We start from the raw sequence: 16,764 nt of genomic DNA on the forward strand, positions 1-16,764 counted from the left end.
TTGTCAGGTTTCGACTGCAGTCTTCTGACCCTTTGTGTGTCTATGTCTGCTGCCTGGAAAAAGTGACTGTTGCTGATGCTGATCATTGTGAGCCCCAGCCTTGTAGCACTCTGAGCCATTCCAGTGAAGCCTGGAGTGTCAGTGAGCGTAGAAATAAGACTGGAATTCCATAGGGCAGTAGCTAGAAAACAGCACTGGAGCTACTGCAGACGAATGCCTGCTAGGAAGAGGACTGTAAATGTTAAGGAACGTTACTGATGAGAGATGGAAACGGCAGATAAAAGAGACCAGGAGGTTAAGTTTCCTCTTGTATTACAGTGCTAATTAGAATAGCTAAAGAGTTGCCTCCTGCTGTAGCTCCAGGCTAAAGCTAAGCTTCTCCAGGGTAGTCAGAACATGGACTTGATAGTAAGCTAAGTTCTTTCAGAGAGGCTTTTGAATAGTGTGGTGAGCAAAACTACTATCTTTTTTATTTCTGTATATTATCTGTATCTGTTTCTGCTTTGGAGTTCAAGGTCTGCCTATTCGGCAGAGAGGATCTGCCCCTCTCTGAACAGAGGTGTGATGAATTTAGCCACCTTGGGATTCTCTGTGGAAGCAAAGGATGCCCGGGTATTGTAGGCAAGGGAGGCTTAACTGTGCTGTTCAATGTAGGGAAGCCTGCAGAACAAATTTAGGTTGGTGTGGCAGGAGCAGAGTGACAAAGACTGGATTCCTGGTGTTGGACAGGGAGGCAGGTGGGGAGCAGTGACCCCTGGAGCTATTTAGAAATAAACCGCTGCCTCTCAGAGGTCAGCTGCTGGTCTGCACAGGCATCTGGCTCAGTGGAGATATGGTTAAAAGATCTTCTTTTTCTGGGGGACAGTGAAGACAAGAAGCTTATTTCAGGGGCTTGGCATTAGATAGTAGCCTGATGGTGCAGCAGTTTGCTGCTGACTCCTGCCCTGGCACCTGGCTGTGGGTTGCTCTGCGCGTGCTTGACTGTTTCCATGTGTTGTGCTGATAGGTGACTGACACCAAGTTTCCTTTCTCATGTTTCAGGAGCTGTTGGCCAGATGCTGCTGGATGCTGACAGGGGAAAGCTGATTCAGAGAGAAGCGGCCAGAAATGTTTGGACACGTCGTCACTTTGGATCTGTAAGTCCTTGTTTAAGGGAAAGTTGCCTGGAGGCACTGTGGGTATCTTCAGTGTCTCTGGAAATTCTCGGATCATGAGGGTAGGTTTCAAATCCTGGTATCTTTTCCAGGTAGGTGGGGATGAGATCACAGGTAGTGTAGTTGCTGGCTGTGGGGTAGGAAGCAGGACAGTGCTGTTTGAGCCTGAGGAACCATGTGCTGAGAGACAGGGAGGCCTCTTGCATGTTCGTTCTGAGCACCTCTGCAATGGAAACGTGCGCAGAGCCATGGGTGCAGCTGTTCCTGGAAGCCTCTGCTTGTCTGCCAGCCTGTGTGGCTGGTGGTTTTGCCTTGATGCGGAACAAGCTCCTTCTGGGAGTCAGTGGAAAAGCAGATTCAAACTATGCTGGTCTGGCCCTTCCTGGAGGGTGCATGTTTTCCCTCTCTCTGTCTCTTTCTTTCCCCATACTTCACAGCTTTGCCCTGCAGAGCAGTTTTGCTGTTGTGAAGCTGTGTTTTCCTGTGCTAGTCGAGACCCGACCGTAGCATTTTAGTAAGGAAAGGGGCCAGACAGCTTGTTGGGGCAGGGCCAGCACTAGGGCACCTCTTCAGTTTGTTTTGGCAGAGCTTGAGTTTGCATAGTCCTGGTTGCCTGCCTGTGCCATTCACCTTCAATCTGGCTCTCCCTGTGTGTGTACGGCTGCTCCACACCCTGCACTCCTGTCCCGCCTCCCAGGGCTTGGTGCCACTGGCAGGGAAAAAGCAGCACAGCAGCAGCAGTGCATCAGGGAAGAGAAGAGAAGGCTCCACTGCATTCTCTCTCCTGCCAGTGTCAGTGATGGCCACATGGGTACACTCTTACAGCTGGCTTCCAGATCAACCCAGTTCTCTTGTCGTGCTGAGTACCCTGGGCTTTGAACAGAGAGTGGGGCTGTTTCTGAAGAGGTTGTATCCCTGGTCGGCCAGACACCATTTTACAGGAGTCTGTAGGAACAACGCAGAGCATGGCATGCTGCTTGCTGGAAGTCAGAGAATAGCTTGCCTGCCTCTCTTCATGGAGGTTGGGGTTATCACAGCTGTAGGCACAAGGACGTAGTATTTTGGCTCAAACAAGAGTCTGATAATTGCCAGCTCATTTGTAGGTAAGGAGCACTGACTTAAAAGGACGACTGAGGTAACTGTTAGCATTACCAAGCTTCTGTATGAAGGCTTCACAATTAGCATCCCTCTGCAGTGGTGAGAAAAATTAGCTGGGAGGGTCCCATTTCACAGGAGGTTAGTTCCTTCCTGGAACCAAGGTTCCCTTGAGGCTATTGCTTCATGGATTTTTGAATTTGTATGGTCCCAGTTGCCTGAATGCCTTGGACGTGTCATTGCCAGGTGCCTTTCCAGCTCTTGCTGTGCTACATGGCCCAAATATCCCAAGCTAATTTAATTTACTTTCAGAAGATGTAATGTGGTTTTGGGGCAGGTACCTGGAGTGAGATGACCAACTGATTGTTCTCGGTATAGGTAAACCCTATTCCTTATGTCTTTTATGAGGTAAGACTTCAAACTGGCTGTTTTGATGGATCATAAGCTATTTGTTTCTCTTCTTCAGGGCATCTGAGTGAGTCTCCCTGCTTCCTGAGGCTTTGCATTTGAGCCCAGGCTGGTAAGTGCTCAGGTCCTTGTGGACTAGAAAAATTACTGTGACTTCACCTTGGGATATCTCCACAGTATCTCCTGTCCTTAGCCTGGCAGGAATTGACAGAAGAGTTCCCTAGATCACTAGTTTGATGGTGGATGTTGACAAACCTGCTTTTCGTTGGGATTTCAGCATTCCTCTTTGAAGAAGAGAAATAGCACGTCAGGCCCATCTGTTTTTCTTGGGGATGCAGTGGAATGTGCTTTTGGTATGCTGAATGTGATTTTTCTAAAGTATTGGAGATCTCTTCCCCTACTTGAACCTTTTTAGGAGAGGGGACCTTGAGAGAGAGGTACTGCAGCAAGGGGAAGTCTCCAGCATTCTGGTGGTGGAGATTTACAGGTTAGTCTTAAAAAGTTGTCAACATCTGTAGAAAGGTGTGAGAAACTTTTGTGAGTTTGTTTTTAGCAGAGTGGAGGACAGCTTGCAAGTGTTCCTGTGAAGTGTAAAGCATGTTGCAGCTTGAAGCTACTCTGTGTTTGGTGTAGAAACCTCATGCTTACTAGTCACTCCCAGGGGACTTGGTCTTAGTATCAGGAAGATCCAGCTAGGTAGGAGTGAGTAAGAATTGGAGAGAGTTCTTGAGGCCCCATTTAGACATGAGCACGTAAAACTCCACTGGCCAAAAGATAAAGCAAGTGAAGTCGTCTAGGTCACTGGCCCAGTCGTATCCATTGCCTACCTGAAGGTATGTGAATGGTCCTGACTGTAGAAGAGGTGAGAGGGTGGTCTGAGTTGAGGCTTGGATGTGCTGCAGGTCAGGCGCTGAGGATTGCAGAGGTGCTTGGCCTGATCAGTGTTAGGACCCAGCAAGGGAAGGGGGAATGAGAAGTGGACACTTACCCCAAATATGGAGGGGTCTATGAATGATGCATATGTTGTCATCAGGGAAAGTCTGGTATTGTGCTCTGCAGGGACTGCTTGACATCTCTGAGACTACTTGTCTTGTACAACAGGCTGGTTGAAATCCTGTCTGCTTAGGGGGAAATCTCCCTGCCTTCCACTGCAGTCCCAAAGTTTTGGAAAGGAAGGAGCTTCTTCCATGTGTACAAGACAGCTCCTTTCCTTCTACCTCAGTTTTTTGCACTTCTGCTACTGCTCCTGCAGCAGGAAGAATCCTAACCAGCACATCTGGGGTAAGGGGATTAATCTGGTCTTTCTGCTAGTACTACTACTGTTGCAAAATCCAGTCATAGGTACCAACATAAGTAGCATTGCTCCCTAATTTGATTTCATCTATGACTTGGGGGTGGTCTTTGTTTTTTTCTTTGTTTTCTTCTGACAGAGTGAGAAGTCATAATGGTGTGGTACCTTCTTGTGACAGACCTCCTGTGGTCTGGCGTGTTGGGGTTCCAGCATAAGCAAAAGCCTTCTGGGTTTGGGCTCTTTAATGACTGGAATCTCCTCCCACATAGTTCCTGCTGACAGTGACAGCACATGATCAATAACTCCTGCTCCAGCTGTCACTGCTGCCTGTAAGGCTTGCAGTTTCCATATTGGAAAAGGCCTTTCCTAAAGAGCCTAATCAATATGCTGCTGTGAGGTCTGTTCTCGTTTGCTATATATAATCTGGACACACACAAACTACGTGAGTGAGCGTGTGTAGAGGGGGGAGAGGATGTGCCAGCCCTCTGCTCTCACTGGCTGGGAGAAGGACACAGCTACCTCTTACTTTGCTCCCTCTCCCACAGCTGCTGCTCAAGGCTTGTGGCCACATCCTTTCCCTGCTCTGTTAGCACTCTGGATGGGGACCTGCTCTGAGACTCCAGGGGAGTTGAATTCCTGCTGGGTCACTTCTAGGGTTCGATGGAGCGCCTGTGACTCTCTCTTCTGTGCACTTTCTGCTGTTGGTAGGTAACCCGCTTTCGGAGCCGCGCAGGTGGGAGGATGTCGAGCACAGCTCCCGCGAAGAAGCCGTACCGCAAGGCGCCCCCGCAGCACCGCGAGATCCGCCACGAGGTGCCCATCATTCGTGACGACCAGGATGGAGTCATCTTGGCTGAGCAGAGTCAGGTAACGGCTTGCCGGGTGGCAAAGGGCTTAACACCACTGCACCAGCAAACAGGGTTTAGTTACGCCGAGGCGGGCCAACTCCAGCAGGCAGAGGGGTTTGAGGTCTGCAACGTGAACTTCTCTTCGTCCTGGTCCCTGGAGTCCAGCAGTGAGAAGGAGGTGGCAGGGTGCAGAGCAGAGTTGAATGTCAAGAGCCAGACGGTCTCACCAGTACTTCCACGTGGTGGGAAGATGGGGCAGCGAAGCGGGAAGAGGTGCCCAAACCGCAGTCGTGGGCACCTCAGCAAATTTGTGAGCCGTAGCATGGAGACAGTTGTGGTGTCTGGAGATGAAAGGCACCATCCCGCTTGTTCTTTCAAGAGCAGAAGCCTGGAACGCTCACTTATGTTTAAGGAACCTCCCGAAGTTCTGACACCGAGGAAGTTCCGGGCCTCCGCTACACACCTGCCTCTCAAAGGGATCCTGAAGCAAACCAGCACCACGGGCCCGTGCCCTGAGAGCTTACGCAAGTCCCGCTCAGTCGAGACACTCTCCCGTGGCCGTGGCTCACACAAGCACAGTGACCCTCAGCTCTGCCTTGGCCCCAGGGAGAAGCGCTCGCTGGAGCACAGCGGCAGCAGCGCCCCTGACTCTGCCAAGCGCAGGGAGAAGATCACAGAGGAAAAGCTGCAGTTCTCCAAATTCCTGGATGAGATTACCCAGCGGGTGCTGAGTCCTATCCGCTTGCGCTCACTGGGAGAGACGAGGGGAGCAGAACAAGACCAGAACTCTCCGCTTTTCCCGAGAAGATCTGTGCCGGAGGGCCAAGGGGAAGGTCACCTACAAGGGGTCAAAGCCAAGCATGCAGCTGAAAGATCCCCCTGCCCAAGCAGAAGAAAAGCAGAAAAGAAATGTGAAGGGTTGGGAATGGCTTCATGCCAGAGAAAGTGTGCTGACGAGGCTGAGAGAGCTTCCAGACTAAGAAAGAAACCCGTCCTCGAGAGGAAGAACAGTAAGGAAAAACTCCTTTCCTTGGAGAGAAGGGTAGTTGATCTGTGTCAGTATGAGCTGCAGCAGCTGGCAGACCTGGGGCTGGCAGGGACGTCCTCTGGGCAGCAGCACCCACTGTCTTCATGGAAAAGCAGTGCAGAGGGCAGAAGGGATGAAAGCAGTCCCTGTTCACAGCTGTTACAGCCACACCATCTGTGTGCTAAACCTGGGCAGAAGCGTGCAGTGGAGCCGAACTACCCAGAGAAAGGATCCTTCTCCACTCCAACACGCTGGAGTCGGGAAGAGGGGCCTACCCCCTCTAGATCCTCCCCTTCCTTCAGCCTGGCACTAAACAAGGTAGGTGCCAGGGCCTCTGGCTCGCAGACAAGGGTCTTGCAAAGGCCAAAGCCCCCATCTGGATGTCATCTAGACTGTGATGCCAGTGGGGAGAGTGAGAGCAGGCTCCCACACCTCATGTTGGGGGGTGCTTAGTCACCAGAAGTTGATCTCTTGTGGGTGCCACTCGTGGCTATGCTCCAGGTTGGATATATCTTCCTAGGAGGAACCAGCTTCTTGTTGGTCCAAGGAGTTAAGGCAGCAGGAGCTGGTGCTGTTCCCCCCCCCCACCACAGACTTCCCAGGTGTTTGCAGGAGGCAGGCAGCACTCTTGTCAGAAAGGTGTCAGGATGCTCCCGGTGCTTCATGTGTGGCCTGTGCCTGGTTGTCTTGGGGTTCTGGAGCTTTGTATGATGGATGTTTCAGGTCTTTGTAAGCCTTCTTCTCTGTTCTCCAGCCTGCTTTGGGGCCGTTGCTCTGCTTGAGTGGGAATTGTGTTATCTCCTTTGCCCAGTCAGTTGTATCTGCTGTGTGTTTGTGGGGTGGGGAAGGCAGTTAGATAATTCTGCATGAGGTAACTGCTTGCTGTGTGGGGTCAGGATGTAAGAAAAGAATGGGTGGATGCTTTGCCTTTAGGGAGAAGAGGATATATGCAGGGGGTAAGGACGTGCTTTTAGAGTATGGATGTCTTAGAGCCAGGACCGCCGTGGTTTGCCTTCTGTAATATTGATAACAGCTCAGTGACCTCATCCACAACTGCCTGTGACACAGCCTCTCAGCCCAGAGCTGGCTGTGACACTTAACAGGCAATCAAAGCATGGCAGAACTTTGGGTTTGTGCTGTGCTGTTGGTGTCCCAAGCACCAAAAATAATAACCTGTGGGCAGCTTGGGCTTTGGGAATGATCACACTCTTGGGCTTTCAGAGAAGGAAGTTGTTTCTAGTGTTAATTAAATCTCTCAGCTGAGGTGGCAGGGAGCAGCCATCTCACAGGTTAATGCAGCGTGCAAAAGGAAGTGAGAATTGCTGAGCTGTGTGCTCTTGCTGCTGTGCTGTGTCACCTCTTTTTGCAGGTCCCTGCTGCAGTCATCTCTGGGGATCTTGCCTGGATCATTAGTTTCTTTCACAGGCTCTTTTGGACCTTTGGTGTTTCTTCTGCTGTCCCAGAATAGTTACAGTGACAGGTTTCAGTCCTGCAGAAAGGAACTCTCTTCACAGCATAAACGGTAGAGATATTTCTCAGCTCCCAGATGATTCCCTGTTACACCTTTTGTGGAGGTTCAAGGGTGTTGTGATTACTGTGGTGACAATTTAATCCTCAGTGTATGCTGGCCCATGAGATTTCTGCTACCCTCTAACTGTGGATGTGTAGGAAGCTGAAACACCAGCTGAAGTGACAATGTTACAATGGACTCTGAGATTGTGCTGTGGGAGAGCAAAGTTACCTAACTCCTGTGGTGGTTCCTAGTGTAGCTTTTCTACCTGGAACCAGACCACATGGTCTGCCTTGGTATCAGACAGCTGAGCAGCATCTTGCCTAGCATGGCCGGTCAGAGCAGGTGAGGAAGAGTCACAGGGTAGGGTCTAGCAACCAAGACTCTGCCCTTTAAGACAATGTGAGAGAACAACTCCTCTTCTGAAAGAATCTGACAGCTGTTTTCTTCCCTGTGCAGGAACCCCTGACGGATGCAGAAAGGATGAAGTGAGTATCCTCCTCCCCCTTTAAGCCTGTCACGTTGCCGCTGTGTGGGTGCTGATTCCTCACGTCCTGCTGTGCCACCTGCACAGTGAAGCTGTCTGGCCCTGCAGGCTCTCCTCAGATCTTCAGCCTTCTGGCCATGTGGGCAGAGCTTCAGTCTGTGCTTTGTCAACCTCTGCCTTGCATATCTCTCCCCTGGTGCAGGTGCAGGCAGAGGAGTTGGTGGGTGTGAAAGAAAAAGGTGAAGCTTTTAATGCAGGTGGAGGGAGGGGTGCCTTTTTAAGCCCTTCTTGATGATGCTGTTTTGGTTTAAGCCATCACAGGCCACATGCAGAGGCCTGCTGCTGACTGAGGGTGAGAGCTGAGCCCTTTGCTGGTGGTGGTGTGGGGCACAGAGAGTTGGTGGCACTGAGCTCCAAGCCACAGTGAGGAGAAAGCTTGCACTGCCAGAGAGGAGCCATGCTTCTGGGTTTCTCCGAGCGAGAAGGAATGACAAACAGGAAATCCTCCTGACCACTGGGCATGTCCTGGCTGGGAGGAATGGAATGGGGTTGACTGGCAGCCATGATCATACCTGTAAACACACCCCACCACCTCTGCTTCTGGAGAAAAGGCTGGATAGAGTCCTTTTTCCCCATGTATTAAAGATGTGAGGGCTTTTGAACTGTCTCAGGGGAGGAGAAGATGATTTTACTCTTTCTGCCTTCACCTCTTCTAACCTGGACTGGGATAAATTATTGAGAGGGTTTCATTCACCAGCAAGGGACACTGGAGCTGTGCAGCTCATCTGGCTATTGGGCTCTATCCAAGCACTGTAACTTGAGAGGGAGCTGGGAGCCATGGCTGGCCAGCTGGCATGTGCTTCTTTGCCCCTTCTCCAAGAGAGTTTGAGTCTCCCCCTCCTAACAGACACACACCTCTTGCTGCGTGTGCTGGAGTCTCCTGCCAGTTCAGTTCTTGACTTCCTGGTTGCCCTGTGTGGAGTCTTGGGCCCTAGAGCAGGGCAGTGGGGTGAGGGTTCTGGCATGAAGTTACCCCCTGTGCACTCAGAGGCACCTTGTTCCTGTGTGCCCCAGGCTCCTGCAGCATGAGAACGAGGAGCTGCGCCGACGGCTGACGTATGTCACCAACAAAATGGAGGCGATGGAGAGGGAGCTGGAGTCAGGTCAGGACTACCTGGAGATGGAGCTGGGCCAGAACCGTGAGGAGCTGGAGAAATTCAAGGACAAATTCCGTAGGTATGAAAAAGAAGACAAGAGGGCAGTTGTGTTAGAGAGACCCCTCCCACCAAGGGCTCCTTCAGCTGGTGTGAGCAGGCTGCATGAGTCAGAGGCCTGCTGCATGCTCAGAAAGGTGCACCCCCAGACTGCAGGGGAGTTAAAAGCTCTGCAGCCATTACTTCCTGCAGGGTACAGCTAGGAATGCTGCCAGTGCGAGGGGCTGACAACAGGGAATTCTTCGTCTATGGGATGTAAGGAAGGATCCAGCCTGGGTAGTTCCCCTACATGTACAAAAGGAGCCCCTGATGGCTGCAAGAAACTACATCGCTGCTGTACCTGAAAAGTACCTCGGTTAAAAATCAAAGCCAGTCACTGGTCACATGACACAGCTCAGTTGTCCTCCAAAGTCTCTGCAACCCTCCCCTGCAACATCCTTTCACTCAGCCAACCACATCTTGCCTCCACCCATAGCTCGGGCTCTGAAGCCTGTTATGTGGCAGAGGTGAGGCAGGGTTAATATGCCTGGTTGCCTTAGTACTGTGAATACCAGTCTTTCTGGAGTTGGTGGTTTGCTTGGCAGCTATGAAGGAGAGATGAGTAGATGCCTGAGATCCATTCCTGTGTATATCTTGTTTCTGTAGGTTGCAGAACAGCTACACTGCTTCCCAGAGAACCAACCAAGACCTGGAGGAGAAGCTGCACGCCCTGGTAAGTGCCCTGTTAAGACACTACAGGGAGGAGGTGGAATGTGTTAGGAGCAGATGGGGGATGGGGCCCTGGCTTGACCCAGCAGATGTGGCAGTGGGTGAGGGGTGAGACTCTGGCCATGACCATCTACTCCCCATTCCAGCTGGTGTCATGAACTGGTCTCTTGATTTATCGAGCACCTATTTGGTCATGCACGTGAGCTTTGGTTCCCTACTACATAACTGCATGGTGTTCCGTCCTGTTGCTTCAGTCCCTCCCAAAATGCCAGGGCTGTGTCAGCAAGCCGTGGGGTGGTCATCCTGGGAGGACGGGGGCAGTCAGAGCAGAGCCAATGTGCGTGTATGTCTCTTGTGTGCATTCATAACACTCATGGCTGTTTCTTTTCTCTCCCTCCCTCTCTCTCTCTCTCTCTCTCCCCTCCCCACGCTGCCGCTGGCACACGCTGGGTGCACTCACCTCTCAGGCCTCTCTCAGCCAAAGCTGGATTTTTGCAGTTGCGTCTTTTCGTTTGTGTGTCTTTTTCCTTTTCCCTCTTGACGTGTCTCAGCCCGTTGGTTTCACTGTCAGCCCCACACACCCCGTCTCCCACAGAGGGGCCCCAGCCCTCGTCCAGCCAAGGGCTCACCTGGTATCCAGCAGCTGCCCGCAGAGGCAGCAGGTCCTGGCTTGCAGCGCTCTGTCTTAAGAGCGTTTGACTCTGAGCCAGCTGGAGTGTGGCGTGCTGGGAAGTGATGCCCATAAGCTGTGGCACTGCACAAGATATGGATGGCTGTGAGCCTTGTTTGCTCCCTTTCCGTCCCCTTCTGGGCTGTGAGCAGGCAAGTCCAACAGCTGAGATGCTGATGGCCTACGTGTAGCCCAGGATGAGATGATCTTGGTTCTAGCACTTGAATTTCTTGGGTTACTACTCGTTGTGCTGGTGCCTGAAGAGACTGCATATGTGGGATGCATCGCCCTCCCCTACATCCTTCTGTGTCACTGTGCTGTACCCCTGACACCCAGCTGGGCCCTGGTGGTCACAGCCTGGGAAAGTATTGGAGGAACTTCTTGAGAAGAGGATGGCTTGGTAGTTCTGAGCTGTTGCCCCTCTCTGCTGTTGCATCTGTGTCTCAATCAGTCCTGTATCTGAACTGTTAGAGAGTGTGAAGAGGCAATGGCTGCCTATTTTAGGGAAGGTAGTAACTGAACTCTAGGTGAAGCTGTGCAGGTCCTTTTTCTTATTGGAGTAATGCTTGAGCTCTTCTAAGATGGTGCCCTCTCCTTGTCAAACAAATCACTTGTCCATTCAGCATTGCCTGCTGGATCTTTATGGGCAGGATTCCCATTCTGTCCTGCCAGAGAAGAGGGCTCATTGTCACAAGCTCAGAGGGCTTTGCTGCCAGTGGCAGCATGGGATTGACTGCTCAAAAGCACTAGCTTTCCACCAGGCACCATGCAAACCAGGGCAGAGAGAACACATTGTTGTGCTACAAGAAGAGACACTGCATTAAGGAAGCTTAAACTCAACCTGTTGTCTCTGGAACTAGCAGAGTGGCTGGCTCCATTTGGCCTTTGGAGTCCCTCCCTTGGTGAAGAGCCAGACTGTGTCCCCCTTGTCTGTCTGTCTGTAAGTTTTTTGTATGCTAGCTGAACATGTCATTGTGCTATGCTTGGGGTGAGGTGGGTGGTGGAGCCAGGTTCTTCTGTGCTGGGGAGATTTACACCTGGTGTTCTTGCATCCCAGATTAAAAAGGCAGAGATGGACCGCAAGACGCTGGACTGGGAGATTGTAGAGCTCACTAATAAATTGCTTGATGCCAAAACCACCATCAACAAGCTGGAGGAACTCAACGTAAGTGTCAGTCTGCAGATGGTTGTGGAAGTGTGTGAGATGTGGACTTCTGTTAGAAGTCATTAGTGTAAATGACTTCAGTGTGTATGAAAGTGTGGGAGCTGCACACGACAGTAGGGATGGGCAAATAGAAAAGGGTCTGAGGGGTCGCACAAGGAAGAGCTGATAATTCAGGTTCAATGGATTTGCTCTTTTCAGTTAGGGTTTGACCTGAGTCCGGGCTGTACCAATGGAGGGGTCATTTACTGTAGCACGGAAAAGGGCACTGATGTCTTTTCTACACTGTTAATATAGAAGTTCCTGGATCCAGTGATTGGTCTTTTTTAACTGGTCTCAACTCCCTCCAGTATGCCAGTCTGCAAGGTGCCTGACATTAGGCAGTGTCTTCAGGCATGGCTGAGAGCGTGGGGATGGGATAACAAATCTGGTGGGACTTTTGGAGATGATTAAAATCCCCAGAGGGAGAGGTGGGGGTTGATACGCTGACAGACTGTATGCCTGGAGGGAGGGCTGGAGTTGAAAGGGAGATGTTGGCTGAGTTGTTGGGGGTGTGGAGGGGAGGGACTGGCAGGTGCCCTCATCAGGTGCCTCCTGCTTCTGTTGAAGCAGCGCCTGGTTAGGTGGCACCTGTTGAAGCAGGAGGTCAGGTGGGTCTGGCGCTGCGTCACACGTGTGCCCTTTCTTGCAGGAACGCTACCGGCAGGACTGCAACCTTGCGGTGCAGCTGCTCAAGTGTAACAAGTCCCACTTCAGGAACCACAAGTTTGCTGATGTGAGTAGCAGTCCTGCTGAGGTGGGGAAGGAGGGGTCGTGGTCTCAACCTGCATCTCTCTTTCTCCAGCTTTCTCTGTAGGGCTGTGGGCCTCTCATCCCTCAGCCTCAAACAGAGGTGTGGGGGGGTTCCTGTTCCCGCTCCCTCTGAGAAGGCAGCACAGAGCCTCTGCCAGCTCCTCTTTCACACCAGCTCCATTTCACAGCTCAGCCATGAGCCGTTATAAAAAGCACAATAACCTTGAATTTGATAGCCTGCTGGGTGCCTGCTGGGAGCTGGCAGGAGGACAGACCTCTTTCTTACCCTGCTCTGTCCTCTTCCTTTCCTCATCTGCCCACATGGAAGGGCCGTGCTACCTGTTAAGGAGTCAAGGAGCAGTAGTCTGGTCCTGCCTCACTACTTTTGAGGAGAAATGTGGGAAGCAGCATTGAGGGTGGTTTTTAGGCCTCCTGAATGAGATAGATTGGTACTGATGCTCCTCTTCCTTGTGGGGTCTGTGCAGCTCATCCTGCCCTCAGGTTGGGCAATGACAGAGTTTAGGGCTTTCATATTAGTAGCCCCACTTCTTTGGTTGGAAGTATCATTCAGGCCCTTACCCCAGCACTCTTTTGTCGTACCCCTAGTCTCTGGCCCTTCTTATGTTCCTCTCAGCAAAGCCACGTGCTTGTCTTTTTTAACTTAGCAGGTGACCAGTATGTCACCCTCCCCCATTGTGTCTCAAATTAGCACTCTTGAGGTCAGTGTATCAGTTACTGCTGGGGTAACCTTGACCTCTCTCCCAGCTGTCTCCCCTCCCTGGAGCTCCGAATTCTGCCCCCCAGAGCACCGTGACACACGTGGCTGCCACTGGAGCGGGGGTTGGCACTGAGCAGCTGGGCAGACAGTCTGCCTCACAGCCAGCTGTAGTCATGCAGTGTGCCCAGCATCCCCAGCTTTGGGCACAGCTTCCTCCTGGCTGTGGTGGGACAGACCTCACTGTGCCACTGAGCGGCTTGTGGAGCTCTGCTCTCCACTTCGTGCTCCACATGGGTAGGGTCACTGAGGTGGGGGCAGCTCAGCAGGGTGATGGGGAGAGCAGTAGCACCCATTTGCTCGAGAAGGAGCAGTGCCCAACCCCTGCTGAGACCTCAGTCCTGCAGCTTTGGTAATAAACCTCGCGTTTGCCTCTGTGAAATGGAGAGGAAGGTGGGATGAGGTGGTGGAGTTGGTGGGAACAAGGGGAGGCATCGATCCTGGTCTGTGGGCAGGCTGCCAAGGTGGCATGGCTGCAATTACCGCATTCGGGGAGCGCTGTGGATCCCAGCACTGGGGGCTGTTGAGTCACTTCAGTGCAACCACTGGCTGATTTTCCACAGATCAATAGACCCCTTCTAGCATGCGCTGGCTGGACCTTGTCTCTGTGCCCACAGGCACGGGGGATGGAGCTCGTGTGCCATATTTTCTTCTTCTCTTTGCAAAATGGGGCCTGTGAACCATGGCCTGGAGACACAACTGGTGTGACAGCTAGAGAGCCTTGTCAGTCCCTCAGATGAGGCAGGTTTGCTTTGAAAGAGATGCCTCCTTCAAGGCAGTGTAACATGAATGTTAGGGTCAAGATAAGATTATACAAAGTACACGCAAAGGTTGGTTGGAAAGGGCAGACTGTTTGGAACTTAATGGCTTGCATGGCAGACCCCCTTCTAATGTCCTTTTCCTTCTCCCTAGCTTCCCTATGAGCTGCAGGACATGGTCAATAAGCATTTGCACAGCACTCAGGAGTCCTCAGGCCCTGCTCAAGAGGCAACCCACACCTTGGCTCCATCTGATGTTGTGCCCACCTCAGTCATTGCCAGAGTCTTGGAGAAACCAGAATCTCTGGTTCTGAATTCAGCCAAGTCTAGCAGTGGCAGCTGTCCAATGGCTGAGGATGTCTTTGTGCATGTGGACATGAGTGGAGCCCCTCCTGATGCTGGCAGTAGCACAGGGCAGATGGGGAAGGAAGGAGGAGATGTGGGGAAACAGCAGAATGGTGGCTGCAAGCCACAGAGCAGTGTGGAGAGCATGCCAGAGGAGGTGCCTGCCTTTGAGAAGCTAAGCCCATACCCTACACCCTCACCCCCTCATCCTATGTACCCTGGACGCAAAGTGATTGAGTTCTCTGAGGACAAGGTACGGATCCCGAAGAACAGTCCCCTGCCCAACTGTACGTACGCTACGCGCCAGGCCATCTCCCTCAGCCTGGTGCAGAGTGAAGATGAGAGCTGCGACAGGCACCGGACGCTCCCCAACAGCCCTGCTTCAGAGGGGTGCCGTTCAGCCTCCAGCTGTTCCTGTCAGCAGTCCCCCAAAGCAGCAAGGGCTCACGGCTCTTCCCAGAGCAGCCCCTTCAGCAGCCCTCCCCAAATCCCGAGCGCCTTCGCCAGCTCTGCCAGCTCCGAGGAAGACCTGCTGGCCAACTGGCAGCGTATGTTTGTGGACAAGGCACCCCCCACCTCAGAGCAGGTGCTGATGAACCGCACGGCCTTCAGCCGTGACATGGCCCCTGAGCTCCAGAAGAGGTTCAGCCGCTCCATGCAGGAGCTGGGTAGGGCGGCCTCGGCTTACTCAGATGGTGAGGAGTCTGCCCAGAGCTGCAGCTGGACCGTGAGCCGGGACTCCAGCGTGGACACAGACAGTACCGAGTCCAGAGCCCGCAGGAGCCATTTCTCTTCAGACTATGGTACAGATTTCTCCCAGGACGAAACCCAGAAGCTGTTGCAGGGAAGCAGTGGAGGCATTGCTGAACCTGGAAGCCCCTCACCAGAGAAGCACAAGGACTATGTGGACCTTGGCTTGCCTGAGAGCCCAGCTGAGGAGAGAGAAATGTTGCTCCAGGGAAGCAAGGAGAGTAACCAAGGAGGTGCCCAAGAGGAAAGTGGAGAAGGCAGGGTCAAGCCTTCCTTCAGTAGGCCTCACCGCAGCCCCAAGAGGATGGGGGTTCACCACTTGCATCGCAAGGACAGCCTGACACAAGCCCAAGAGCAGGGCAACCTCCTCAGCTGAGGCAGGGCGAGAAGCAGCCAGACGCTGCAGAGCTGCGGGCTGCCTCCATCTGTCCACCTTCTGAGGGGGAAACTTCCCTCAGTACCCTCATCCCGAGGGGGCTCTGCTCTGAAATTTTATATTTATTCTCTTCTTTTGCTACCTGGAAGAGCTGAGGTCCCCTGTGCCCAGCACCTCAGACAGTACTAGCACACACAGTGTGCAGAGGCACACCCACTGCCCTGGCACACTTACAGCTCTCTTCACAGCCTCACACTGGTGCCTGTATCGGAGCTTGTTCTTGGTACCCCTCGTCCTGGTGCCTGTGCCTCTTTATGCTCGCATCTTCCTTTCCCCTTCCCACTCAGGTACCTGAGGCCCTGGGTGCTCTCATGCTGGTTGCCCACAGCTGCCCTGCTCTCTTTTAACTTGTGCCAACAGGGCAGAGTGCCTGTGTGGTGGTGTCTGATTCCCCGGGAGCCCGCAGGGGCCCTGAGTGAGCACAAGGACTCTCCCAGCGGATGGCTGTGGGCCTCTGGGGATGTGTTGGGATTGCTGGTGTCTCATTTTCCTGCTGGGTTTTGTCTGTCTCTGCTGCCCTCTGGGTGGTTCTCTGCAGGTCCCCATCGCTTGGCTCCTGCGGCAGGCTCGGCACCCGGCCCCGCTGAGGCAATGCAGAGATGCTGGTGCTGCGGCGTGGGGCACGGGTGCTGTCTGCTGAGGTAGTTTGGGGAGGCACTGCCTGATAGGCACTGGGGTTCGTGTTTGTGTGTCTCCTCCCTCACACCTCTTCCCCCGCTCTCTGTGCTGTTTTGTTTGAACGGTGCTGATGCTTTGCTCTTGGGTGGGCTTCTTTCTTCTTTCCAAGCCTTTGGTTTTGGGGTGTATTGTTTTTTCTTTCTCCCCGCCCTGCATAAACAGACACAGCCGTTGGCAGCCAGTCCGATGCCTGCGTTGAGGGTGTGTTGAGGAGGCTCAGCTCTGAGCTGCGCTTCCCTCTGATCCTGGCCTCCAGCCTGCAGAAACCCCATCAGACTCAAGAACAAGGTCTCGCCCCAGGCAAGCAAGCTGTGAAGGAGGCTACTGGGCTTTTCTGGGCAGAGCTTGGTGCAGGGCCGGCAGGGATGCGAGGGCAGCGTGCTGAGGAGCTGCTCCCTGCAGACACACTACCTCACAGCTCGGCAGCAGCCCTTTGCCAGGGTCTCTCGCACACCCCCTTATCCGGGGGGCTCCGGGCTGGCTCTGGCACCTCTCCAGGGCCTTCCCTTCTGGGTAGGGCCTCTCTGTGTGTTTTTCTTAGTGTAGTCTGATACTGTGTGACTTTTCTTCGCAGTCTTGTGTGCTCGGTGTCTTCTTGAGGGGAAGAGGAGAGGTCTGTAGATGTAGATATTTTTTCGAGGGCTTACAAAGCCCGG

General features: G+C 52.9%; 1 protein-coding gene across 1 annotated transcript; it reads left to right on the forward strand.

Annotated features, from left to right (window-relative positions):
* The first annotated feature begins 1,105 nt into the window (after positions 1 to 1,105).
* On the forward strand, positions 1,106 to 15,488 carry TJAP1 (tight junction associated protein 1). Its single transcript, XM_084262022.1, has 9 exons — positions 1,106 to 1,136; positions 2,716 to 2,769; positions 4,657 to 4,815; positions 7,793 to 7,821; positions 8,895 to 9,056; positions 9,680 to 9,746; positions 11,470 to 11,577; positions 12,266 to 12,349; positions 14,054 to 15,488. Exons 3-9 carry the CDS (start codon positions 4,690 to 4,692, stop codon positions 15,368 to 15,370), a joined length of 1,893 nt encoding a protein of 630 aa, XP_084118148.1. The 5' UTR covers positions 1,106 to 1,136; positions 2,716 to 2,769; positions 4,657 to 4,689; the 3' UTR covers positions 15,371 to 15,488.
* Positions 15,489 to 16,764: the final 1,276 nt, after the last annotated feature.

The sequence above is a fragment of the Gallinula chloropus genome, assembly GCF_964237585.1.
Source record: "Gallinula chloropus genome assembly, chromosome: 3".
Taxonomy (NCBI): Eukaryota; Metazoa; Chordata; class Aves; order Gruiformes; family Rallidae; genus Gallinula; species Gallinula chloropus.